The sequence below is a fragment of the Botrytis cinerea genome, chromosome 12 (genome assembly GCF_000143535.2).
Source record: "Botrytis cinerea B05.10 chromosome 12, complete sequence".
Lineage (NCBI taxonomy): Eukaryota > Fungi > Ascomycota > Leotiomycetes > Helotiales > Sclerotiniaceae > Botrytis > Botrytis cinerea.
Window position 1 is genome coordinate 697,667 of NC_037321.1, and position 26,221 is coordinate 723,887.

At 43.8% G+C, this 26,221-nt stretch overlaps 6 protein-coding genes across 9 annotated transcripts; 3 read left to right on the forward strand and 3 right to left on the reverse strand.

The window, feature by feature from the left end:
- Window positions 1–13: 13 nt before the first annotated feature.
- On the reverse strand, window positions 14–906 carry Bcpop4. The gene has a single exon (XM_001557984.2). The coding sequence runs from the start codon at window positions 839–841 to the stop codon at window positions 146–148; it is 696 nt and encodes a 231-aa protein (XP_001558034.2). The 5' UTR covers window positions 842–906; the 3' UTR covers window positions 14–145.
- Window positions 907–1,047: 141 nt separating this feature from the next.
- Window positions 1,048–4,187, forward strand: BCIN_12g02030 (hypothetical protein). Its single transcript, XM_024696284.1, has 5 exons — window positions 1,048–1,396; window positions 1,456–1,798; window positions 1,848–2,066; window positions 2,113–3,362; window positions 3,416–4,187. The coding sequence occupies exons 1-5, from the start codon at window positions 1,184–1,186 to the stop codon at window positions 3,848–3,850; spliced, it is 2,460 nt and encodes an 819-aa protein (XP_024552090.1). The 5' UTR covers window positions 1,048–1,183; the 3' UTR covers window positions 3,851–4,187.
- Window positions 4,188–7,881: 3,694 nt separating this feature from the next.
- Bcap8 lies at window positions 7,882–9,577 on the forward strand. The gene is made up of 2 exons (XM_001557988.2): window positions 7,882–8,405; window positions 8,460–9,577. Exons 1-2 carry the CDS (start codon window positions 8,117–8,119, stop codon window positions 9,338–9,340), a joined length of 1,170 nt encoding a protein of 389 aa, XP_001558038.1. The 5' UTR covers window positions 7,882–8,116; the 3' UTR covers window positions 9,341–9,577.
- A 1,316-nt stretch (window positions 9,578–10,893) lies between these two features.
- On the reverse strand, window positions 10,894–12,711 carry BCIN_12g02050 (hypothetical protein). The gene is made up of 2 exons (XM_001557990.2): window positions 12,041–12,711; window positions 10,894–11,963 (listed from the first exon to the last, which is right to left on the reverse strand). Exons 1-2 carry the CDS (start codon window positions 12,209–12,211, stop codon window positions 11,082–11,084), a joined length of 1,053 nt encoding a protein of 350 aa, XP_001558040.1. The 5' UTR covers window positions 12,212–12,711; the 3' UTR covers window positions 10,894–11,081.
- Window positions 12,712–17,379: 4,668 nt separating this feature from the next.
- On the forward strand, window positions 17,380–21,274 carry BcxlnR. 4 transcript variants are annotated; one of them, XM_024696287.1, is made up of 5 exons: window positions 17,380–18,065; window positions 18,114–19,703; window positions 19,789–20,404; window positions 20,490–20,579; window positions 20,677–21,274. In XM_024696287.1, the coding sequence occupies exons 1-3, from the start codon at window positions 17,690–17,692 to the stop codon at window positions 19,812–19,814; spliced, it is 1,992 nt and encodes a 663-aa protein (XP_024552093.1). In that variant the 5' UTR covers window positions 17,380–17,689; the 3' UTR covers window positions 19,815–20,404; window positions 20,490–20,579; window positions 20,677–21,274. The 4 variants fall into 4 exon arrangements, with proteins under 4 accessions (XP_024552093.1, XP_001558042.1, XP_024552092.1 ...); XM_001557992.2 differs by having other exon boundaries at window positions 18,114–20,404; XM_024696286.1 differs by lacking the exons at window positions 19,789–20,404; window positions 20,490–20,579; window positions 20,677–21,274 and having other exon boundaries at window positions 18,114–18,743; window positions 18,800–19,199.
- A 199-nt stretch (window positions 21,275–21,473) lies between these two features.
- On the reverse strand, window positions 21,474–24,557 carry BCIN_12g02070 (hypothetical protein). The gene is made up of 4 exons (XM_001557994.2): window positions 23,861–24,557; window positions 23,162–23,794; window positions 22,590–23,112; window positions 21,474–22,537 (listed from the first exon to the last, which is right to left on the reverse strand). The coding sequence occupies exons 1-4, from the start codon at window positions 24,463–24,465 to the stop codon at window positions 21,809–21,811; spliced, it is 2,490 nt and encodes an 829-aa protein (XP_001558044.2). The 5' UTR covers window positions 24,466–24,557; the 3' UTR covers window positions 21,474–21,808.
- Between the last annotated feature and the right edge of the window lie 1,664 nt (window positions 24,558–26,221).

Here is a 26,221-nt window from a genome sequence, read left to right on the forward strand (position 1 = left end):
ACGCCCACCCCAATGCTCTCTGAACTTTTGTGGAATTGTATGAGACTGTTGTATTGGGCCTGGCGAGCCATCGCATGCGAAGAAGGGTAGCTTGAAATTGCTTCATCGAGAGAATCCGGAGTAAAAGATTTGCCAATTCAACCTTTCACACATGAGGTAAGAAATGTGGTTTGAATTTCTTATTTGCACGATCTGCTGCTCGATGCATAAATTGTTCACCATGCAACTCAAAGACCAGTTCTGTGACAGAATTTCCATCATTCTCTGACTCGATATCTTTCTTGATCGCCTGGATTGGTACCGTAAATTTGAAAATGGTATTTTCCTTTGGCAGAACCTTCCAATCATTGTTCTTCGTGATAACCTCGAAAACTCCCTTCGAATCTTTGATCACAATCCCCTTCACACCAACTCTACTCACACATCTGCTTCTCACAACCTCGAGTTCCGCACCATGATAATCCGCACTGCATAATTTGGCAGCCGCAGATCCAGTGACTGGCATGCAATTCTCTCCTCCTAGCACTTCCGAGATATATCCTAACCACATTTTATTCAAAGGTTCGTAAATGCTGTATTTTTGGGCGGATTTAGGTACATCGTATAGACATAAAGCGCGTTTCTCTCGAGCAGATAGAGGGGCGGGCTTCAATTTCTTCTTTCGTAGAGCCAGCTTTCGCTGCCTTTCAAGACGACGACGTTGTTGTTCATTATTTGGTTCTGTGGGCTTTAGATGCAATGGTCGTTGTTTGACTTTTTCAGTGAAGATCCGACTTGAAGTGTCAGGTGAATGCGCTCGCGATAACAATTGCGTCGCTATATTGTTATCCTTCGATGACATCTTCTCTGTCCTGCCCTGTCCTGTTCTGTTCGTTGTTCGAAATAAATTTGTCGCAAAATATCTCCAGGTTGAAAAGAAGCCCAGAGCTACCAAAATTCACATGCTAAAACATAAGAAATGAACGCTAAACTAGTTTTGGTGACCCCAGATTTCGCAGTGATCCTCAAGGTAATGAGTGGATGGCGCGCTCCGGCGTGTCTCACCGAGGCTTTAATATTCAATTAACAATGCTTCATCACACCTAGCAAGCTTGCGACAACAATGCGTGTGGTTGTCTTCGGCATTCGATAATATCGTGCGACAATGATAATATGATAACATCATCTTCCAATATCGATCAACATGGCAGACAACAAAACCTCATCTCCTCCAAGGACTTCGGCTCCTGATCTCGAGATTTTGGGCGATCAAGTAACATTGCATCCCAGTGGTTACATCGAACCTCCGGAAAGGCCTCACGATGGAGAGAAAGAAAGGAATTTGGTGGAGCATATGGCTAGATTTAGGTCAAGTCCTTTGGAATTTCTGAGAGAGGTCTCTTTGCATGTTTCAGGAGTAAGTACTTTCACGGATGGGCACAAATCAACCATTGCTAATATCCAACACTCTTCTAGACAGGATGGCGTGCCTACGATCATTTCATCGGACAACCTATATTCTATCCTGGATTCTCGGAAAATATGACAGCTGCGGTCATGTCTACACCCATTTTACAAACGCGAATATCCGAATTGGCCGAGAAACGGATAGGGATTGAGGAGCAGGAGGGTTTATTGAATAAAGATGATCCATTGTACCATTCCAAAAGATCACAGAGAAAGTCTGCCATTGAACAAAGTCTGCAAGAACTTTCGGAAAAGTTGACGAGCGATATGATATGCAAAATGGAGAGCAGGCCATTTATTCGCGGAGCTTATTACCTATGCACTCAGCTTTTGACAAGAGCATATCATCAAGGCAAGTGAATCTCACATAGTCTGAAGTTCTCTCACTAATGAGTATGTAGGTATTCATGTGTCCAGCGAGGAAGTCCTTAGATTACGAAATGTTGCCGAAAAGGCACAAAAAGATAAAACATCAATAATTTTCCTTCCATGCCATAGATCTCATGTAGATTATGTTTCTTTGCAACTGATCTGCTATAGACTGGGTATTGCATTACCGACAGTTGTAGCTGGGGATAATCTTAATTTCCCTGTCGTAGGCAGCTTTCTACAACACGCTGGTAAGTCAATGCCCTCAAACGCTTTTGACATACAATAATTTCATAGGGGCCATGTGGATACGAAGAAGTTTCGGGGATGATGCTCTGTACACCACTCTTGTACAATCATATATAGATACCCTTCTACAAGGCGGTTATAATTTCGAATGTTTCATCGAGGGAGGTAGATCAAGAACTGGAAAGTTATTACCTCCCAAATTCGGTATCCTGAGTTTCATCCTGGATAGTATCCTTTCGGGTCGAGTCAAAGATACAATCATATGTCCTGTCAGCACTCAGTATGATAAAGTCATCGAAACCGAAGGTTATGTTGGTGAGTTGCTTGGAATTCCTAAGAAAAAAGAAAACTTAGCAGATTTCCTCTCCGCATCATCAGTTCTTTCTCTAAAATTGGGTCGTGTGGATGTCCGATTTCATGAACCTTGGAGTTTACGAGATTTTATCTTACAACAACAAGCTCGATCGCTGGGAATACCAAAGACGCTTGATTTTGAGAGCATCAATGTACCTAGTGTTCGGCAAAAGTTACTGAGAACTTTGGGTTACAAAGTTCTATCCGACATCAATGCAGTTTCGGTTGTCATGCCTACTGCATTAGTTGGAACAGTTTTATTGACTTTGAGAGGTCGTGGTGTCGGGAAATCTGAGTTGATTCGTCGAGTCGAATGGATCAGCGAACGAGTTAGAAACAAGGGTGGCCGAGTAGCTCATTTTGCCGGTGCTACCACATCTACAGTTGTTGAGCGGGCTCTTGAGGTACTGGGTAAAGACCTTGTAGGTAGGGTAGATGGGTTGGCTGAAGAAACATACTACGCTGTCGATCGATTCCAACTTTCTTTCTATCGAAACATGACAATACATTTGTTCATATCTGAAGCACTAGTTAGCGCCAGTATGTACATGAACGTAAAGCGTGGCGGAGGGAAAGTTCATCAAAACATATCCTATGAAGAACTTCGAAGTCAAGTTCAATTTCTCTCCCAACTGTTTCGAGGTGAATTTATCTATCCGACCGAAGGATTGGTTGTCAATCTGGACAACACTCTACACGACTTGGAAACCGACAATATTGTTGAACTTATTCGAGATTCAGAAGGAAAGATAACAACTGTTGGTTTATCTGATCATGAGCGTTCCGTTGGACGCGAAAATTACGATTTTTACTGTTTCTTGATATGGCCATTCGTCGAAGCATTTTGGCTTGGTGCTGTTTCCCTTATGGGCTTTACACCACCTCCAAGCAAACCAGATAATGTTTGGTTGGAAGTTAAGAAAGCTCACGACGGCGCTCAATTAGTAAGTTTTTTCATGCCGTATGTAGTCTATGACTACTTGCTAATCATTTTAAGCTTGGCAAAACTCTTTATCACCAAGGTGATCTATCTTACTTCGAAGCCGTTAATAAAGAAACACTAAAAAATGCATATCAACGATTTGAAGATGAAGGCATTGTAATAGTATCTAAGAGTCGAAATTCCAAGATCCCACCACGATCTCGACTTGCTCCCGAATGGACACCACAGCGAAATCCAGAAACTAGTATGATAATTGCAGAAGGAAAATTATGGGATTTTATTGAAAAGATTGCAAAGTCAAGGCGAGAAGGAAAGAATAGACGAGATGGAGCAACTGTATCAACAAGAGTATTGAGACTTGCGGATGAATTGGGTCAGACCTTGTTTGCGGAAGGATCTGGGGATATGAGGATGTCGGAAGAGGACAAGGAGGAATTGCAAAGAAGAGAGAAGAGAAGACAGGCGTTGAAGGCTAGAGCACATTTGTGATATATGTTTGGGTGTATTGTACTTGATACCAAGGATTTAGTTGAGATATTTTATTTGATACTTGGGTTTGTCTTTTCATTTGCTGGCATTGTTTGAAATTTATTGCTACCTGTCGTGTGGGCTTTTGTGGGAGTAAAGGGAGTATTGCGAGGGCTACTCATTGGTCAAGATGATGCGCAAGTAACTAGTTGTGAAGTCAGCTGGACTAGAAAGCTGGATAATTCGCACGCTTCATCAAGTATGGAGGGTTGCAAATCTCGTCATAAATTGGTATCGCAGAGCCTTTTTTGTGAAAAACTCACCCACTGTGAGGAACGGATAATACACTCCCCCGGCAAGTGCTTGGCCATTAGCATGTGACTGCAATCTCTTCTTGTTTCAACTTATGGTCTTCTGACTGTCGTCAAGAATGAATGACATAGTGCTCATTTCATGCTGCCAGTGGCTTTATTTGACATTCAGTGTCTTGGTAAGACAGGCTTGCAACAGTAATGCAGCTTGAATCGAGCTTCATTGCCAGAAGTCGACAGATTATTTTGAATGGTCAGGTCATGTTTTCAGTATCTACTCAAGGCCCAAACTTGAGTGTACGGTTCTTTCTTATGTTCAGTCATACTTTTATGATGTGCGTCGTGTTGCCGTATGATATACACCACTTGCACGCACTGTGTTCTGCAACATGATTTAATTAATGTATATCCATTATCCTGTTCCCTTTTGGTAGAACAAAATCTTCATCGACTTATACATATATATCTTTTTTCTCCACATGACTTCGATTTAGCATTACAAGAGAGTTGTAGAACCTCCGGCGGTATAGTTCATCCTCTTAACATGAACTGCTGATGACGAGGTCGATGAAGTCACTCAGAAGTTCGGACTTGAAGGTCTCAATAGTTGACAAATTCAGATATATCGTAGTTGCTCCAAGGCAGATCAAGTAACGAAAGGATAGCTACGAGATTGTATATTAGAGATTTATGCCTTCCCTTAGTGATACCAATAATTCAGAATACAACGATCAACGGCACTGTTGTTATGCTCGTCATCGTTGATTATAATGTCTTCACCATTTTATCGAGTTGTTGTTTTTCTATACGTGGTTCAAACATCATTTAATTCGAATTTTAGCTCGTTTCTAACTATTACTTTAGTCTATTGTACGGTCTACTGTACGGTCTTGAAATTTGATAGTGATCTCTTATGTGGATAATGGAAATATGGTCTTCAAACTCGATCTTCATATCTATTCAAGTACTCTCTCTCTATCTTGAATTCCCTTCATCCATATTCTGCTTGCCAGGATACCTGGAAAACAACATAAGGAGCGGCAAGCTCCTCTTCCTGGTAGTACCAAAAGAATGGTATTATGATGGTCGAAGTGGGGATTTCTGATCGTCTTTTATGTAGGCCCATAGAAGGTTTTGAAATTACTTCTATTAGTTGGAGGTTCCATACTGTTAATCACTTTCTATTGTCAATCTCAACGTGGTAAATCAAACCTAAGATTTTCACATCCACCCCCGCTTCATTCAATTTCGAATCTCATTCTACCCTTCAAAACTTTAAATCTGCGAACACAGGGACTTGCCCTGTAATTTGACGACCTCAACCCCTTTACACATACAACGCGTTGACTAAAACCTCGAAGACTGGATATTGGGAATGGATATTGGTGCCTCGTTTACATCTTAGCCTGTTCCTTCAGGTGTCATAGCTCCAAGGAGTTAAGTCTTCGACACTATCACTTAGCGTTCTAGCACAGGTCCACCCTCTATTTTTCTCCTAGTGCATCTATCACATCTGACTTTTGCTCTATCATGGTGGATATATCTTTTACTTGGAAACCCAAATTCTATGATCTGTGCGTGGGGTGTTCTTAGTTAGATCTTCGAATTAAGGGCTAGACCAGTCACGAAGATAGTGAAAACCCACCCCCAGAAGGAGTTCCTTCTCAAATCCCTACTTAGTCGAAAGTTAAATCTCGTCCCTTCTAAGTCTCGCTCATCTTATATCTGCCATTTTGAGTATGTTTCGTCTCATACTGCCACCATTGTTGCCACTGTGACCACTATTATTTCCTCTGCTGCTACCGCTGTCCTGTCTGCTCACCACCATGAGGAATCTTCTATCGATTTCGCTTGAAATGACCCGTAACTAACGACAGATTATACTAATAAACTAGACATAACACAGACAAGGCGCTCGGGCCAACAAGCTCTAAGCAGATTGGTTTTATATCTCTATCCGATACGGAATGACTCTGGCTGAAGCATCTCTTGAATTATTTTTGGAGTCTGAACCTTCCATCTAAGCCTTAGTCACCAACCACCAAGATAGGAAGAGTCATTACCTCTATGGCAATTTGTTGAGACATGCAACAAAAGCTTTCGAGCCCCATGGCGGTGAGATCAGTGAAACCTAGTATTGGTACGATTAGTGATTGGCTCCGATGACCCTGTTCACAATGCGTTCGACCAGATAATGTTGTTCAGTGGTAAGTACAAGGGAATCCTGAGTAGCTTTATACTCGCATCTTAGACTATTGGCATGGGTCCCCATTCTCTTTATAAGGTTTGGATGATCGTGTGGAAAAGGATGTTATAGGATTTGAACTGCTTGTCCAGAAGAAAATGGTATTTTTGAGATAGTTGCAAGTCAAATGATGATTGGAGAAGACGCAGTCGTCTAATCCCTTTGTAGGATAGTAATGAGATTGATGTCGGGGGATTAGATCGTATCTGATAGTTGTCAAACTGAGGGGTGCTCGCAATCATGTGCCGGGTTGGGCGGGGTCTTATAAGATAATGATCTGCAACTGGAGAAATTGAGGTGGATTGTAATTATCCAGATATTGGCTTGGTAGTAAATCTATAGGTAGTAATTATTCGGATAGAACCATTCATTTTTGTTAATCACTTTGACTGAACTTCAATCCAGATATCTGTCAGTACCATTAACATTTGTAGTTAGGGTAAGGCCCATACGTGGAAAGAGCGTTTGGTAACATGTAAGATTGATTGAACCCCCTAAACGCCAAATTCCAATGAACATCTTTTGGGCTAATCGCCGCACATCACATCGTAAACCATTGAATAGTCTATCTTGACTCAACGATTGGGATTGGAATTTGAAAGAAGAAGTACAAAGGCCACTCATCGCGAGCGCAGAAGTGAGATAGAAACCCAAGTGAATATGACACTCAGATAGTCAATTGGGGGTGTGGTCAGAGCGGTTCCTTCTTATGTCTTGGATGGTACCTTTAGATTGCCAGATTGCGAGATGCAGCACCTATGAACAACTCCTGTCATTCCTGATTTGCCTTGTAGATTATGTAGATTATATCTATCGATCGATGCAGAAAAATTGGATCTAGACAATTCGAATTATGGAGAGCCGCCGATCGACAAATAAAGTAGATGGGTGGTAAGGTTATCTCAATTGAATCCATAGAAGTAAAGTAAATTAAAGTGCACCGAGGCAAGAACGGCAGAGAACTTCCTAATGCAGAAGGTGGGATTGTGGAGACGCTTCGGCTGATATCCATCTAGGAAGGAAACAGCAATATGGTAATCAAATCATTCGCAGATAACGCTTGAAAGCTCGAGGTTCTGCTGCAGAGGACCCATCATTGTTAAAATATCCTAGTATGCATAAACGTTAATAGCCGGTGGTGGAGCCGGCGCGGCATACGTCGCCGAGACGGGAAGCTACAACTTGGGTAGCGTCAAAAAAGCTTGTATTTTGTGATGATGGCGTTTCTTCACGAACATATTTCGAGATAGCACGGGATAACACGAGATAGCACGGGATTAGATCCATTTGAATGAAACCCGTTGCCCCTCTCACTAACCCAAATGTGTGCGGGAAATTAACGCCGTCAGCTGGTTTCTACACCCCAGAAACAGAAAGTCACACATATTTGCGAAGAATGGATTTTTCCCCTGAGCATGGCAAATGCCGACATTGAACCTTTTCCATACTGACCTGCCAAGAACAGTAAGTCTTGTCTCTGAAAGCTTCTTTTCAATGTGCAGACCCTATGTAGTTATTCAACGCAATACATGGTGATAATACGCCATCAAAGCTTTCATCGTTACCTTCCTTTCCGAGATGGGGAGAGGGACCAGATCGAGCATCAGGTTCACGGGTCACCGATGAGTCTTTGAGGTATAAATAAGTCATTTCCATCTTCCTCTATCTCTTCATCCACACAGCTTCATCTTCTATCTTGACTTGCCTCACCAGTTCTGTACTTCTTGCACCATGTTGTTCACCAGCCTCCTTGCACTCGCCGGCGCCGCTGCCGTTACGGCAACACCAATTGCCCAAGTCAAGTCGGCCGTTCTTCCGTTGGCCAAGCACTCCAACGTCACCTCCATCAAGAACATTGTTGACAAAGGACATGCCCGCCTCAACAAGTACAATGGTATCACAACCACTGACAAGCGTGCAACTGCAGTCAGCTCTGGCGCAGTCACTAACGAGGATGTCTCCTACGTTGCCCCAGTCGTAATTGGAGGTGCTACATGGTCCCTCATCGTCGATACTGGATGTATGTTACTTCTCTGATCTGCCCTTGAAATTATATACTAATCCTTTCACTCAGCCTCCAACACTTGGTGCGGTGCTCAATCTTCTTGCGAGAAGACTTCAACCGGTGTAGCCTCCGGTGGTACCGTCTCCGTCTCCTACGGAAGTGGTTCATTCTCCGGAAAAGAGTACACAGACACTGTTAGCTTCGGCGGTCTTACCGTAAAGGCTCAATCTATTGGTGCTGCAACCAGTGCTAGTGGATTCTCTGGCGTGGATGGAATTCTCGGTGTCGGTCCAGTTGATCTTACTCAAGGTACCGTCTCTGGCCTTAGTACCGTCCCAACCTTCTTGGACAACCTCAAGAGTCAAGGCTCCATTACAAGTGAGGTCCTTGGTGTCTACTTCAAGCCAGAATCTGGAAGCGATGACAACGACACTAACGGCGAGCTTACCCTCGGTGGAGTTGACACCACCAAATACACTGGTACTCTTACCTACTTCCCCAAGGCCACATCTGGCGATGCTTCATACTACTGGGGTATCTCCATCGCTGGATTCACTTACGGCTCTACATCCCTTGCAACATCCGCCTCTGGAATCGTTGACACCGGAACCACTTTGATCTACATCCCAACCGCAGCTTACAACAAGTTCCTCACTGCCGCCGGCGGTAAGACCGACAGCTCATCTGGTCTTGCTGTCTTCACCACCAAGCCAACATCCAACTTTGGCATCAAGTTCGGAAGCACCACCTACACCCTTACCCCAGCACAATACTTGGTCCCAACTGCCCAGTACTCCGAATTCGGTCTTAGCTCCGGCAAGTACTACGCCTGGATCAACGATGGAGGTGCCTCCGGTGTCAACACTATCATTGGACAGAAGTTCTTGGAGCAATACTACTCCGTCTTTGACACCACCAACTCCCGCATTGGTTTCGCTACTGCCGCATAAAGCAGCATAGCTTTGACTTGAAGAATGTAGCTAGATTCTGTCATCTAGGTAGTATATAGCAAATTTACATTCAGTCAATAGTACTTCGTTTTGATATTGATCATGTGATGAGTGATTTGAATGATTAGAAAGTTGAAAGCCTATAAAGTTAGAATGATTAGAATGATTAGAAAGTCTAGAAAGTTCAAAAGATTATACATCTCAAAGCCTGAAAGTTTAAAAGATTAAATGATTAGAAATGTTAAAATATTCTTATACTAATATAGTAGCATTCAGACATGGCCCTAAAGCGTGATTCCAGATCCAGTCAACCAAAAAACACACAAGCCGATAATGATTACTTTGTTATTACAATTGCTATCATTGTTACAATCGCAATTCTAAAACGAGCAGCGGTAATTGATTAATAATGCGAAACTGGCGCAGATGTACGCATAGGCGAAGGGTTTTCCGTGAGTGTCATTGTCTGAGAGTCATTTAACAATGTTTTGACGCGGCGCTGGCTTCTGGAAAACCAGTGATGCTTGACATTAATGATTGAACGGCCAGGCTATAAAATGTATCGTTAGAAAGGCAAAATCATGACTCGCTACATATTGAATCGTTCTGCCCTAATGGCAGTAAATCCAGGAGGGCTAGCAAAGCCTCATCTAATTGATGTTTGCGGAGTACTACAAGACCTGTATTTGAGCATTTTTGATGAGACCGACCTTGTGAAACTTAGACTATCCGTTCCTGGGGACAAAACGTCAATGTCTCATCACACGGTGAGCCAGATGCTGCTGTAGCAGCTCCTAAGCTAATATTAGTAGACAATGAGAGAAAATCGCCCTTTTATAGACATCCCTAGGTATCCAGCCACTCACTTTTGCGAGAAGGTCTAACCGATCACATAGATTCATTTCGAAATCATCCACTCCTCGCATTTTGCTCCATTGAATCACGGCATGACTGTTGACAAGAAAGGCTTGCGATGCAATACGATGCTTCAAGATGTAAAAGAAAGTACAAGAGATTCAAACACCCACTAAAATACCCCTGAGATTTACACAGGAAACAAGCTTATGCAACTATCAATGATCAAAGCGGACTCTTCTTTCAATATCCTAAGCTACAGTCCGACATGGAGATGATCTAAGAACTATTTAGAACCATCGTACACTTCTTCTCTCTAAGCATACAAGTGCAAAGGTTCAAAAATATGTGAATGTAAGGCTCATCACATCTGAACCTACAGCCCACACCAAAAAAAACTTCGAGTACATGGATGGGCAAAATAGGAATCATAAAGTAGAATCCTATTGTTGAAACAGAATGAGCACTGTGCTGCAAATTCGCATACGCAAAAGAGCCCCGGCTAGTGAATTCTGATAGCCGATCTTGTAGATCTGATTACTGCAGAGAGTGGGACAAGCAAGGTGAGAGAATGAATGGGAAGCGGCAGATAAAGATTGGAGAGCAAAGCAGGATCAAAGAATCTGGATTTTGTCGACCATGAATATTGCTTTCCTGAGAACATATGAAAATGGGAAATTCCAGAATACCAAATGGAATGGGATCAGATAGGATGAAATAAACATGTTTAAATTGTGAATATTGTGTACCATCTAAATAGGTGTCTATGAGGTAGTGTTTCATCGGTGTTCCTCCTTTTTTATAGTATATACTGATAATATGGCCAATATGGAATCCTGATAGCCCCGAATTGTACTAGTACCCATGGTAAAATGCTTACATGCCTCTACTCGATTTTAATGGCCAACTTGCCAAAATGTTTCTGGTCCCACATGTATTGATAAGCCTCCTTAAGCTCATCCAGTCCGAATACCTTTTCATCAACCACTGGTTTGATTCCACTTGCATCAATTGCCCTGTTCATGTCCTCGAACATTTCTCTGCTTCCTACGAGCAAACCTCTAACTGTGCAGATGTTTATCAAACAGTCCAGAAATCCTGGCTCCTTTTCTTTTGCTTGCCCGCCTACAAATCCGATTATACTGATAACGCCGTCGATCTTGATTGCTTTTAGAGATTGTGCCATGGTAGTAGCACCGCCGACTTCGAGAATGTGCGTTACGCCAGCGGACAAGGGAGTGAGAGATTTGGCATGTGCACCCCATTCTGGAGTGGTTTTGTAATTGATTACGTGGTCGGCACCAAGTTTCTTGAGTGTCGAAGCTTTTGACTCGGAGGAGGTTGTGGCAATCACGGTTGCCCCAGCTGCTTTGGCAAATTGGACAGCGAATATGCTAACACCACCAGTTCCTTGCGTGAGAACCACATCACCAGGCTTCACCGGCTTTAACCCATAAAGAGCATTCCAAGCTGTGACAGCTGCACATGGCAGAGTTGCTGCTTCGAGGTATGAAAGGGAGGTAGGCATGTCTACGAGCCCGTTTTCGTTAAAAATGCCGTGTTGACGAAGTGTGCCATCCACGGCACCACCTAAGCCACTTTGAACAGATAAATGATCGAGCGAACCGCCATAGTGGGTTTGACTGAAAAGAGTAACGACTTTGGCGCCTGGTGTAAAACGAGTTACTTTTGATCCAACAGCGAGGACTTCGCCGGCACCGTCAGAGCCGGGAATTATGCCATCTCTGAGTGCAAATGGATACTGGCCCTACGGAAGAAAATAACTGGTTAGTTTTACTTACGGGAGCAGCGTTATCAAAGACAGCATTGGCTTTGCAAACTTACTTTGGGAATTATCAAATCTCTGAAGTTCAATGAAGCAGCGTGAAATTTCACGAGGACATCGTTAGCACCCAATTCTGGAAGAGTAGCTTGAGTATCATATTTCAAGCTGTCAAATCCGTTTACTCCTTCGATTCTCCACGTTTTGGTGGTTTTGGGAATTGATTGGGACATGTTGAGTAGTTTTCGGTGGAATTATATATGTAAATGTGAGTATATGTAGAGTATGAGGTTCAATGAATGGGAAAACAAAGATGTTGATGTTAACGTGATAGAGGTGTGAGCAAATATGTACCAGTACAAAGAAAAAGATCGGTGGGATCACCATGCGGAGCTTCGCCTGGGCGGATGGTTGATAATCCACAACTTACTATTATCTCCTAGTTTGATGATGTAGACACATCGGAGATATGATTCTCGACCATTGAGAGTGTTCGAGGCCACTCTCTTTGACGGGGAAGTTTACTAATCAGAATTGTTGATTTCTCATCGACGAGAAATCAAGAGAAAATTGAACAAGCATGGGCAATGGGCATACGAGTACGGTGTTGTAGGACGGACGATGCGGATGCGGCACTACGTAAAGAAATGGAATAGAGAATAAATCGAAAAGATGGCCATATGTTGACAACTGCGTCTTGATATGCTCTTGAGGCCATTCCCAGTCATGAAGCATGTATGATATCAAAAGACAAGAGCGATGACGTCTAGAAGCCGAGATATGAGCGAACAAGGCTCTGCCGAAGATCACATGACCAGATAGGTGTCTCATCGTCAGACCACACAGTGATTACAGAATCCAGGCTTTTTGGCCTCGATTTCGAGGCACGCGACGTCCGAAGGATCTCGAGGAGATAAGCACAACAATTCGATCATTAGTAAGCAATGAAAAAGATTGATATCAAAAAGATCAACAACCTCAATGGTACTTATTATCGACGACGAGATTCTGAATATAAGTTTGGAGAACCATTTCTAATCTTGGCACGTGCTTGGCTCTGGTGATGGGTGACAAATGACACATCATGTGTTGATATCTGTACTTTATTTGTAAACACATCGCACGCTCGACTCACTCTCGACTATATATCGCATACCTATGGCTACTACCAGCTGTTGCTGCATAACAAGACCTTCACGGTTCACGAAGACTTTGCTCCTAGGCAAGATACTTCAAATACCATGCGTATCATGTTCATCTTCTAGAAAAACAACTTTATTCCAAGCAGGGTTGACACTCGGGATCGGGCACATTATGATTTCAAGCAATAACACATTCACATGCTTGTTATGAATCTCAATACCTTCGAGGTACTACCCCCAGCAGCTTCTCAAGCACCTTCCTAAGTAGGCAGGATATCGTTACAGTCTAGAATCCAATATCTGTAGGCGCAACCGTAGAGGTTCGGCTTAAGTTAACGAAGTGAAATTGGGATTGAAGAGCTGAGCATTGGGTTTCAATTTCTAATCGCCTTACAAGCGCCCGAGCTGGCCGACCTCGTAACATGTGATTTAGTGATGGCGTTCCTGGCGGCTGACATTTCAAAAGGTGCCAAAATTCGCACCGTTAAGATCGACTCTAAAAGATCATTCCATCAAGGATTCTCAAAGAATGACTCTCCGGAATTACTAAACCTACGTGGTGGAATCGTGGTGGTACCATATACACCTAGTCCAACCTTACAACACTGCGACATTGATCTCATGTCGACTTCAAATGCAGTACCACATCGCCTCGAGTTATTCAGAGTGACACGACATCAGAACTGTCACTCGAGCTGGCATGCCATGTCATGGATATCAGCGTCTGACCTCCAAAGGATATCCCAACACTCATTATACAATTTTGACAATCTTCCTATGAGAGCATCTTTTGTGTCGAAAAAGGCGTTTCTGACGGTCTTGTTCAGCATGTTTGTTGACACGTGTGGCTGGGGGAAAATGCATCTTACTTTGCGATCCCACCATAATTCCATCCTAGTTCCAGAATGGAATGTACTAAGCCATCAAACTGTTTCGAATTCCTCCGATATCAATCTTTCGCCATCGAAGGACCGATATGAGTTTCTGCATTGGTAACCATTTCCCGACCCTCCAAATTTGTCTCTGGTGCGGTCTAAGATCCAGGTCGTGATCACCATATGTCAAGAAAGCAAGAATTAAGGATCTTCAAGTCAGCTGGTGTTTGGGAGTGAAAAATGCCAACCAAAAAACATAAAGATTGTCAAGCTGTGAGACTTATGGCAAGAGGCTCGTTGATCTGGGGTAACAAGGTAGAAAAAGTGCGGGAACATCGGCCCATTCACCGCAGCACTTCTCTCACGGTGCAGGTCTCACCAAAACGTGGAGAAATCGGAGATTTTCCCGTGGTTTTGATTTTCAATATTGGTCAATTTGTTCCTGGGAACTCGATATATCAGTACACGGGTCCAGGCATTCCTCTTGCTCATGATTCGATAACCTCACGATGCACTTGTGAACTTAGGGCTTAGAAAAGGGGTCCCCGGGACAGTCTCAATGCATGATAATGGCACGTATATTTTGACCATGATAACCTTATTAGTATATCACTTCAGTCTTAAGATTTCCACCTTGATTGCGGCGGACTTCGGCTCCTAAAGAGACACGGGCCATATTGCGCTTCTCGGGTGGCTGGCTAAAGCTTATCGTCTAACTAATATCTTTGACGACCTAGACACGGAGTCCGAGACGAAATGCCTACGTTATATTTCATCCTGGCACATGATATTACAAGGGACAATGGAAAGTAGGATCGTCACATCTAGATACCAACAACCTGCCACCCCTGCCTGAAATGAGAAATGAATGATTCGCATGATGGCAAAATGCAGTGTCACCTCAACAAAGATCGAGTGAAAGAGAAAAGAAGTACGTACCGACTCGTGAAAAAGAACAGAGTTACTTCTGATTCTCAAGGAAATGGGGAAATTTCACGGGGAAATTTAACATGGATCTCCTCGGGACTCCGCATTCTGGTGCTACTAACAGCTGCACCTGCATATGGCAGTTCCAATTTTCTCACGCTTATCAAGGCCTCGCACCTGGTAATACATGGGGACTTTTTGATCTGGAGAAGGATAGACCTTCAGGATTCTGTTGGATGTGCATATTGCATGCTGCACCCTCTCAAAAGCCTGACGTGACCCGACTGTTACCGACTTTGGAGATGAGATAGAGTGAACTTATGAATTGTTTTATTGATCACGGCTCAAAATGTGACTTTGCTTACGAGCTTTCATCAAATCAACATAATCGATATGGGGTTGCCAAGAAGTTGGGGTCGGGCACAGAGTCACATTGGGATTAGAGCAACACATACAAACGTGCAAGCGAAAGCATGTGCAGACGAGCAAGCTCGAACAAGGACGAGGAACATCGGACCGTTTGGTGCTTGGATGGTCAAGTAACCAGGAATAACCACTAACAATTCATTGAGAACAATACTGGACGTACCACACCCGATTCCTTTGCGGTAAGCATGTACTGTATGTATGAGGATTGACATGCATTCAACAGCAGCTAGACTCGAGTACCTAACCTCGCTAACGTACTCTTGACTATCCATAATCTCATTGCCGTGTCATGAATGTCGTTTGCATGTGTTTGTTGCATTGGATTTCCCAAAACATGTATGGCTGTGTTCGGGAGGATGCTGCGAAGGGAATGCTGCGTTGAAGATTGGAAACTGCTGACCACAAACATAAAGCCAAAATCTGAATTGATGGTTGAGTGTGGAGATCTTATGTGGTGCCCGAAAGAAAGTTACCTCGGGCTGCAAATGGCGATCAGAGAGGGGGACTTGATGTAGCTCACACTGAAATATTATGCGCACCATTACGATGGAATGATTACTTTAGATTTGATAATTGAGTCCGTTGTAACTAAAGGTACCCAAAAATATCTAATTTGACTTCTAGACAAGTGGGAACTGAATCAAATGTTGGGGTTTCATTGGCGCATTAATTGTCGAAATGGGGTTGGGGACACAAACTCAATACCGAGTACAGTACACACAGAGACACTCCTAGAACACACTATTGTGTCGAATTAAGAAAGAAAACAAGCAAGCAAGCAAGCTTTCATTAAGAAATGTGCTTGCACATCACATTACGGCTCTCAGAACCGTATCATCACCAATTTACGCCACCCACTTTCACCTCTTCTTTCGTATTCGTCGCAACTCGACGTACCAAGTAGATTAAGAACTTAAGGTGAAAAGGGGTGTGGGGGAAAGGTAATTCAAAAACGCTCTGGAGAAATAAGGTCTGGGAGGGGGGAATGAACACAGATCGTTACCTTGTCCCAACAATGATGATTGTCGCCCTTTAAAATTTCTTAAATTTTTCCCGGTCACACCAGCCTCGGAGGAGGGGTCGATTTGGGTTGAGCTGGGGTGAGCTGGGTTGACCTGAGGGGGGCCCTGATGATCACTCATTTGAGAATTTCGACTCTAGGGATGTGGAATCTGGATTGTCTTGACAACTTCCTGAATAACTCGTTCATGTGTGCTACACTACTAAAAGACAATAGTAGAGATCGTATCCCTGATCCCGTTTTCTTGGAGGGTGATTTATTGCGCAAGTTCATGGACTAGAACACTAGAACTCTGCTGACAAGATTGAGAACTGCCAATTGCAGGATAGAGCCGTCTCCTACCGAGTGGACTGTCTTTCCTGCTGTCCAATCCTTTTCAACCCACTGAATAGAGTTGACGGATGGCAAATATTAAGATTTCGCCAGAGACTCACTCCACTCCGTTCTCCACTCCACCAACAGCTAGCTAGCTAAACGAGCTACTATTACATATTTGGACCCCATGTCAACCTCAACCAAGTCCTTGATTTCATGGCAAAACGAAACAATGGACTTATCAAAGTGCTGTTGGAGAGAACGAAAGAAAAACGATAAGTGATATTGTGTTTGCCATACGCCATACATCTATTGTCACTGGCCGCCCTCATTTAGATTGAGTATCATTGGTTGAGAGATGGAATTTCAACAAAAATTGCAAACCTTGCTCACACCAACCACCAACCACCAGAGCATCCTTGATGATTCAATCTTCGATTTCAAGATTTTCGGAAAAAGTATGACCGAAGAAAAAGACATTCGGAGGTGATGCCGCCGTGGGGTAGGCTCTCCGAGACCAAAAGACCAGCATCTGCACACCCTGGACCTATTCGCTGATTTTCTTAATCCTTGTTCTCTCCACAACCTGAGATCAATAAACCTTTGGAAAAGAATATGCCTCTTATCCTTTACCGGTACTTCATGCGAACCCCGCCATATAGTCCACTCAGTTTATTAGTTCATGAGCTCATGCTTAGAGATATTGCCCTGTCATCTTGTGGCTACTATTTTAGCTTTTTATTTCCCCTTCCAAGACAGTCCTGCTGATATACAGGGAGCCAAGGTGTATGTCAATTACATGCCGTTTTCAGGAGATATAGATGCTCGAATCGCACTCTCTAAATCCTTTTAGAACCTTATTTACTTCTTCCATCTTCTGGACAGCTCGTTAGCCATCAACCTTTAAATCTGTCAATCATTAACAGAGCTTCCATCGCAGCTAGATTAAGCCTCCCCAAACCAACCTTGTTCTAGCAACTTTGTTTGCACATCAACTCCAAAATGCTTTCCAATCCCCTTCATCGTTTCTCGGCGTATAATACTATGCCCTCGAACAATATGTTGTCTAACGGACACTTACCGTCCAGTCATATGCACACTTCAGGCTTAGACACTCTTGCTCATGGCTCACAATATGCTATCTCACAGCTTCACCAACAGCAAGTGGACATTCGTCAAAACTCACAGAGTCACAGAAATGCTACTTCAAAACATCGTCAGCATCCTTATGCAATGGGAATGCCAGGAGGCAACGCTACACCTGCCAGAGCGACCGGGAATTCTGGACCAATTCGAAGAAGAATTAGCAGAGCTTGCGATCAGTGTAATCAACTCAGGACTAAATGCGATGGTCAAAGTCCCTGCGCTCATTGTGTCGGTAAGTATTTTCATTGAAATCTAACGGATACGGCTCATGAGGACATAGAATTTGGACTAGGATGCGAGTATATTCGTGAACGAAAAAAGCGAGGAAAAGCTTCCCGAAAAGATCTTGCACAACAAGCAGCCGCTGCCGCTGCTGCCAATGGACAAAAGTCGCCTACTGATCAATCGTCCGAAGAGAGATCGCCAGTGGAGTCCCGCAATGATCCATCTTCCGCCATTTCCATGACAAACGAAAATGTTGAATTCCCACGACATACACCATCTAGGTCTTTAAGTCTTAACACAGCCGCCGTTGAAAAGCCTTCAGCTCGAGAATTGATGAAAGGAAGAATTCGTGCCGGTAGTCTCGAAAGCCTCACAGAAGTACCATCCCAAGGACATCCGCCCCACGTTAGCCGCGCAGACGTCGATCAAATCGGCAGTCCTGGGTCCCTGAATTTACATGGCTATTCAAGCATGCACGGTTACCGCTCTACTTTAAATCCCCACATGATGAACGGCAGTGGCAGTCATGCAAACTTTAACACGTCGCAGACCGGTTATTCAGATCTACCCTATGCTATACAGGGCCAAAGCCCGCCTAATTTTACGGGTAATACCCAAGGTCAGTTTCGTTTAGCCGAAAGCCCTTTGACCGGTTTTCCTATGGGCTCTGAGGCCCCTTCACCCGGTGGGTGGATGTCATTACCCTCTCCTTCAAACCAGTACCAACACGTGACACATCAGAACTTCAATGCGCCTCTACGATATCCCGTGCTACAGCCATTGGTACCTCACCTTGGCAGTATCATCCCCATACCTTTAGCTTGTGATTTACTCGAATTATATTTCGCAAGCTCGTCATCAGCTTTGATGCACCCTACCTCTCCTTATATTCTCGGTTACGTCTTTCGCAAACACTCGATACTTCACCCCACGAAACCTCGGCAATGTACGCCTGCCTTACTTGCTAGCATTTTATGGGTTGTGGCACAAACTAGTGACGCAGCTTTTCTAACAGCCAGTCCATCATCTCGTGGACGAATTTGTCAAAAGTTACTCGAACTTACTGTCGGTCTCCTTAAACCTCTTATTCATGGAACGTCCGGAAGCAACGAATCTGCTTCCAATTTTTCTAATACTGTCATTAATGGCGTGGCGCTGGGTGGTCTTGGTGTAGCGATGCCCGGTTCGGTATCTACAGATGCACTGAATGAAACAGGTGCTTTTGGTGCAGCGGGAACTCTTGACGATGTTATAACTTATATTCATCTCGCCACTGTCGTTTCCGCTAGTGAGTACAAAGGAGCGAGCCTGCGTTGGTGGAATGCGGCTTGGTCATTGGCTCGTGAACTTAAATTAGGAAGGGAATTACCCCACCATCCAGCACCAATGGCTCCAGAACAACCAAATGAAGGAGCCAATGATGTGGATGCTGACGGAGAAGATGATGATGAATTACCTCGAACTCCAGGATCGATAACCGAAGAAGAGAGAGAAGAAAGGAGAAGGATATGGTGGCTTTGTTATACCGTGGACAGGCACCTCGCATTATGTTACAACAGGCCACTCTTTCTGTTAGATATAGAATGTGATGGTCTTCTCCAGCCAATGGATGATGCATTATGGCAGGCTGGAGAATACTATACTGGTGATTCAAGCATTCATATTACTTCCCCTTCGGGCACTCATCGTATACGGACGCGCGGACCTAACTTTGAGTGTACTGGACATAGTATATTCGGATACTTCCTACCCCTAATGACGATCCTCGGCGAGATCGTAGATCTCTACCACGCCAAAAACCATCCTCGATTCGGCATTGGCTTTCGTTCTGCTCGCGAGTGGGATGATCATGCTAATGAAATCGCAAAACAACTCGATGCCTATGGTCAAAGTCTACGAAATTTCGAATCCGAACAAATTCCTCCCTTGCCGGATGATCAAACTGAAAACATGGAAGGCAACAATTCATCCTCTTCACCAAATAAAACTCTCGAACGCAACGATGCCGGCTCTCCTTCAGTTCATTCAGTTCACACCGTATCCTCAAGTCACGTCTCCGAAGCCAATATCCAAACGCGGATTGTGGTGGCTTATGGTACACATGTCATGCATGTTCTTCACATCTTATTAACGGGAAAATGGGACCCAATTTCTTTACTTGACGATAACGACCTATGGATCTCGTCGCAAAGTTTCATCAACGCGACAGGTCATGCTGTTAGTGCAGCAGAAGCCATAAATAACATTTTGGAATATGATCCCGGGTTGGAGTTTATGCCGTTTTTCTTTGGTGTGTATTTGTTGCAGGGTAGCTTTCTGTTGTTACTCATTGCCGATAAACTTCAGGTATGTTTGATTCTGTGCTTATTCTTCGCTGCCTACATCTTTTCCGAAATATGATGTGAATCATTAAACTAACATCAATAAATAGGTCGAAGCATCACCCAGCGTGGTAAAAGCCTGTGAAACCATCGTCCGAGCCCACGAAGCCTGTGTCGCGACGCTGAATACAGAATACCAGGTTAGTTCCGCCTTGATTCATTGACTCATTAACCCCTCTCTTCTCCCTCTCTCCACACTCTATATCACATCCATAGAAAACTAACACAATACCCCAGCGCAATTTCCGCAAAGTAATGCGCTCAGCACTCGCACAGGTGCGCGGCCGTATCCCAGAAGACTTCAACGAGCAACAGTTGAAACGGAGAGAAGTGCTCTCTCTATATCGTTGGACGGGCGATGGAACGGGTTTAGCTTTATGATTTTTTCCTTGCTTCTTCTTTTCTCTCTCTCTCTTGATGTGTTTGCGCTTTTACTTTCTCACAGTGCGCGATGAATTGGACGGAATGGGACGGGACGGGATAGGCAGGGAAGGCAAGGGATGGATATCGGACTGGGAACATGAATATGAATATGGATCTTGGAGACCCCCTACTGGAAACCTGAAAATGGAACGGGCAAGAAAAGAAACGGAAAGGAAAGGAAAGGAAATTCATGAAATGGACAGGAAATCACGACATGGCATTCAAAGAAAACAGAGATTTGATGACCTGGAGTTGGATGTGTGTGTGTGTTTTTTATATACATAAATCTTACTCGATGCAGATATATATATGATCTTTTCTGGTGTTTATGATTCAAATGTATATATATACTATGTAAAATCCTTTCCTGCCTATTTTCACTTTGTATCTGCGTTGGATTTTGAAATTGAGAATGCGAGATGAGGATTGTTTTTCGAATAAGTATATACATGAGCAACTGCGATTTGTATGTAACTCTTTTGCTTGTGTTCATCATTCATCTGGAACGTTTTGTAGATCTCAACGCTGTCTTCTGCTATTAACACCATAAATCAAAACATGCTGTGTGAATATTGCAGCTGTGGAATAGGAGTTTTGACAAATGCATACCATAGTATATATTTTTTCTTTCGTTGTGTATACTTGAAACTATCGACAAATTATCATTACTTCTCATTCCAAATTACCATCCCATACTACAATATATACAAATCTTCATTCATCTCATCTCATCATTGAATACAAGTCGCTCATCAATCGGTCAACCACCAAACCATGCGCCAAGCAATGCTCGCTCATTCGCTCATATAATAGGCAATCCACACATAGCCCAATCAACAAACAAATACCAAGAAAGAAAGGAAATCTCTAGCCCAGCGACTAAGTGAGTAATTCGCCAAATTTTCGCCCACAACATCTGCTAACCCCCAGTAAATAGTATATACACTCATGTACTCGCAATATCATGAGGTAAATTAATGGCGTCTGGATCGATTGCGGTTTCCGTCAATCTCAACGCCTCTTCCACATCTTTGACGAAATGTTCTCTGCCCCCACAAGTTTCCAAAATCCCACTTCGTTCCAACAATTTCCAAATATGAGTTCCTTCCTGAGGACCACGAGAGAAGAATACTCTAACACCTCTATTTCTATATCCCCTTACGATTTCTTCTAAAACCTGTGTACCCGAACCATCAAGTCCTGTGACGCCATGAATATCAAAAATAATGTTTTTGTTGTGTTCAGGAGACCGTACGCGAGGTAGTGCAGGATGGGCATTGTTTGTACCGTATAATTCTAATCGTCTCAGTCGATTTTTGAGATCACCGGTGTTTGCGAAGGTAAGTGGTTCGGGGATTTTAACAATGAGACATCCCTCGATAAACTCAAGCTTCTCTGGGTTGTCTTCCGCGTTTTCGAAACGATTGGTGCCAGGAATACGGCCTAGAATTTGGATACGAGGACGAGTGGAGTGTTTGATAACGGAGAGAAGGGAGAGACCGACTCCGATGGCGATACCAAGGGTAAGTGAGTAAAAAATAGTCGAGGCGAAGATAATAAACATGAGGCCCAGTTCAGTATATCCACGAATTCGGATGAAAAATGCTATGTCGTGAGGAGCTTCTTCGATTAAAGAATAGGCTACCACTGTGATCATGGAGGAGAGAACCGCTTTCTAAGGGGATATTAGCTCAAGGAAAACCCTATAGGAAAGCATGGAGGCATACCGGAAGATAATAGAATGCAGGCAAGAGGAACATGATGCAGAGCACGGTTAACAAACTCAAGAAAATGCTACTCATGGGAGTTTTTCCACCAGTGCTAGCATTGACTTTGCTTCGACCATACCCACCAAATGCAGGAACAGCTTGAAAGCAACCACCAACTAAATTTGCAACTCCAAGAGCGACCAGTTCTCGATTCGGACTGAGTTGGACTCCTTGGATCATGTCTTTACCCTCTGCACCAGCAAGGCTTTTAGCCGCTACGGACGACTCGAAGAAACCGAGAAGCGCGATCAGGAAAGAAGTTCCCATAGATTCTCGGACATGCTTCATGTGGGAAATTTGGAATGGCCATCTGAAAGTAAATGGCGCTCCGCCGGTCGATTTTACTTCTCCAAGGATCTGGACTCCAAGGTCTTCCCAATTATATTGCCAGGCTAGAATGGCCGAAATAACCACAACTAGAAATCTGTCTGGTATATATGCAACACTTGGATATCGAGGCTGAAGGCGCTTTTTCATCTCTCTAAGTCAAATTAGTAGTGAGCGAAACTAAGATTTTTGGTTCGACATACCTGAAGATCATAATGATAATAAAACTGACACCAGCAACAACACAAGTAAGCTTATGCGCTTTGCTTGCATTGCGAATCAAAAAGCCCAACTTGTCAACACTACTGCCATGAGCGACACCTCCCATTTCATCTGCCAGTGCTGCCAATCCCATCTCTGGTATTAATTGATCAACCATGATAACAAAACCGATCGCAGAGATAAACCCTCTTAAGAATGGTCTGCTCAACACACTGTCCAGGAATCCCAGGCGAGTTAAGCCAGCAATGAAGATTACTGCTCCTGCCATACCGGTAACAATACCGGCAACTCTCGCGTGCATTAAATCGTCTTCTTCGCCCCCATTGCCGATATCAACAGTAGATTTTACAACCGTGCCAACTAACAGACTTCCTGCGGCTTCAGGACCAACCACCATTTGTGGACAGCTTCCAAATATAGCATATATGAGTGGGTTGAAAACAAAAGCGTAAAGACCATTGATTGGCGGAACGTGTGCGAGATTGGATGCATAAGAGAGTGCCATAGGTAGGTAGAAGGAAGCCATTGTGATAGCAGCTATAAGGTCGCCTCGAAGATGTACCCATCTGTATTGTCGAATCCAGGTGAAAAATGGTATGTAGTAATTTATGTACCTGTTACGCAACAAATTGTTAGCAAAACTCCATACGCGATCCTGACAGCTTAGTGTTTGTACATACATTCCAGTAGTGTTGGTAATTCCATGTTGTTCTGCGAGCCAACTTGTCGTGCTCATCCTCTTTGGCTTTGCCATTGGACCACTCCTCACTCCTAAACCTTTAAGTAACCCTCCAATCATCCCGTCACTAGCCTCTCCGTTGCCATTGGGAGATACTGGCGCAGAACCTCCAAAGCTCCTTACACTGTCCGCACGACTCCCCAGCCTCGGACTGAACGTTCCATGATTGCAAGGTCCAGAATGCGCCGCATTTCCACTCGATTCAAAAGGCTTCCTCAGTAAGGCGGTGGTCTCATCAGAGAGCTTTCCTCCAAACCCAGTATGGCCGTCTAGTCCATCATCTGTGCTTGCAGATGTATCGGGGCGAGCAGGATGAGCATGCGGTAAGGGTTGCCCATTATTGTTTCTCGAGTTCTCATCATTCCTATCATTTGTACCGTCCTCTTCAACATGTCTAGTCGCCTCTGGGCTCGTCGCAAGGGTAAAAGATTCTCTCAATCCGCTAGGATGTGTCGGTGTGAATTGCGAAACATTTTGACTTCGCAGACTTGGAGTTCTGGAATTTGCTCGTAAAGGTGGAGAAGTTGGTGTTCGTGATGAAGTCATGGTTAACTAGGGCGTGAAGAAACTGCCCTGAATATGATTATTTTTTACATCAATTTACAACTAAAAATGAAGTAATGTTTTGATTAATATTCTGGGGTTTGGGGAATGTTTTGAAGGGAGATGGAGGAATTTGGAGATATTTGGGTGGAGAGGGGACCCTTGATGTAATTGAACCAATGAAAAGCGTTAAATTGATAATTATGGGCCTGGTGGATTATCGAGTTCCCGACTTTATACCGTTGAGATTTTCATTTGTAATTCATTCGTATTAGGTAGGTAATTGTGTATCGCCAATAGGAATCAGACAGTGAGAACTGTAGGAGTCGACTTTTCTACATTGTTCGGCCTGCATCTGATGCTATCTCGATTTACCAGAGAGAGGGCGTGTGTGTGTGAGGAAGAGAGGGAGGAGGAGAGGGAGGAAGAGAGAGAGGGAGAGAGAGGGAGAGAGAGGGAGAGAGAGGGAGAGAGAGGGAGAGAGAGGGAGAGAGAGGGAGAGAGAGGGAGAGAGAGGGAGAGAGAGAGAGAGAGAGAGAGAGAGTATGTCTGTATGATTTTGAAGATATTACTATGCGGCAACCCTTCAACGCCCTACGCAGTCCTCCAATAGGTTCCTTTGTTTATCCTCACAAGAGTACCTATATAGGTAGTTATTTGCTGCAGTTCCACATCCTTATGCGCATTGTACATTGTGCATCTCTAAATTTGAGGGATTTTTATCTTTGTTATATGCCTCGTCTTCAGAGCATCTCTGCATTATGTCCGATCATCCCGATATTGTGGCATCTCGGCCGGCACTGGTGCGGATTGACAGTATCAACAAGTTTACCTCTCCTCCCAGAAACAGAATTGGTGGACGGAGATGTGCTTTTGATATTTAAGCGATAGTTCGCTGGCCGTGTGGAGAAGGTCTTCCAAAATACTCCCAAAGTATCGTTAGAAATTCCGGTACTGAGTGCGTGAGAAATCTTTGGGGTGCAGGAATCTCAAGGAAGAATTTGTATGAGACGGCGAGAAGCTGTTTTCCGGATTCGGATGTAGCCAAGATTGACTCAGGCAAGCATCCTCAGTGGACTTGGTATGAAAATCGGGTTGGAAAATTGGCTACTTGGCGTGCAAACTGGGCTGCTATGGGGGACCGGGCGTACAATAGACCGAACTTTCTAGGGGTTCTAGGAGAGTTAGAAGGATTAGAGATAGACAGGCCAGAGGGAGACAACGAAGTGAAAAACTGCGTCTGCCGTCGGCTGTCGTACACATCTGGAACCCTTACAACTTATTCTTGAGGCAAGTCAAGAAGCCCTTTTTCAGACAATTCAATGATTATAAGGTCTTCGCGTTCGTATTCCCAATCTAATTAACACTAATTAGGGGTCCTCCTTCACATGTTTGGTCATGCTCTGGGCTTACAGCACTTCCTATAGCAATAGAAAGAGGGATGTACAGACAGGATCCAGTTATCCATTCTGCCTCAATGTTAACTCTTGCACAAACTCTTCATCTTTGACAGGGTATTTAGTGTTCGGACTGTTGAAAACTCTAATTCTTAGTTCTTCAAAACTTCACTACAGTTATCCATGATCTATCATAATCCTCTCCTGCTTTTGCTGTACATCGTGCTCGACATATTGACAATATGAGACCTTATTAAGGCCGTTCTGGATAGATGCTATGAACTTCGAGCGATGATTCGTATCGTGTTGGGCGCGCTACGCTAAGTTAGATGATATGAGCTCTGCAACCTCTCGTTCATTGT

What these genes read in the sequence shown, in the direction of transcription:
- BCIN_12g02030 (XM_024696284.1), top strand. Translation starts at nt 1,184, where the DNA reads ATGGCAGACAACAAAACCTCATCTCCTCCAAGGACTTCGGCTCCTGAT. An exon ending in TCTCTTTGCATGTTTCAGGA is followed by an intron (nt 1,397 to 1,455) that starts GTAAGTACTTTC and finishes ACACTCTTCTAG; the next exon opens with ACAGGATGGCGTGCCTACGA. An exon ending in CAGCTTTCTACAACACGCTG is followed by an intron (nt 2,067 to 2,112) that starts GTAAGTCAATGC and finishes ATAATTTCATAG; the next exon opens with GGGCCATGTGGATACGAAGA.
- BCIN_12g02050 (XM_001557990.2), bottom strand. Translation starts at nt 12,211, where the DNA reads ATGTCCCAATCAATTCCCAAAACCACCAAAACGTGGAGAATCGAAGGA. An exon ending in GAGATTTGATAATTCCCAAA is followed by an intron (nt 11,964 to 12,040) that starts GTAAGTTTGCAA and finishes TTTCTTCCGTAG; the next exon opens with GGCCAGTATCCATTTGCACT.
- Bcap8 (XM_001557988.2), top strand. Translation starts at nt 8,117, where the DNA reads ATGTTGTTCACCAGCCTCCTTGCACTCGCCGGCGCCGCTGCCGTTACG. An exon ending in CCTCATCGTCGATACTGGAT is followed by an intron (nt 8,406 to 8,459) that starts GTATGTTACTTC and finishes CCTTTCACTCAG; the next exon opens with CCTCCAACACTTGGTGCGGT.
- BcxlnR (XM_001557992.2), top strand. Translation starts at nt 17,690, where the DNA reads ATGCTTTCCAATCCCCTTCATCGTTTCTCGGCGTATAATACTATGCCC. An exon ending in TCCCTGCGCTCATTGTGTCG is followed by an intron (nt 18,066 to 18,113) that starts GTAAGTATTTTC and finishes ATGAGGACATAG; the next exon opens with AATTTGGACTAGGATGCGAG. An exon ending in TCATTGCCGATAAACTTCAG is followed by an intron (nt 20,405 to 20,489) that starts GTATGTTTGATT and finishes ATCAATAAATAG; the next exon opens with GTCGAAGCATCACCCAGCGT.
- BCIN_12g02070 (XM_001557994.2), bottom strand. Translation starts at nt 24,465, where the DNA reads ATGACTTCATCACGAACACCAACTTCTCCACCTTTACGAGCAAATTCC. An exon ending in ATTACCAACACTACTGGAAT is followed by an intron (nt 23,795 to 23,860) that starts GTATGTACAAAC and finishes GTTGCGTAACAG; the next exon opens with GTACATAAATTACTACATAC. An exon ending in ATTATCATTATGATCTTCAG is followed by an intron (nt 23,113 to 23,161) that starts GTATGTCGAACC and finishes AATTTGACTTAG; the next exon opens with AGAGATGAAAAAGCGCCTTC.
- Bcpop4 (XM_001557984.2), bottom strand. Translation starts at nt 841, where the DNA reads ATGTCATCGAAGGATAACAATATAGCGACGCAATTGTTATCGCGAGCG.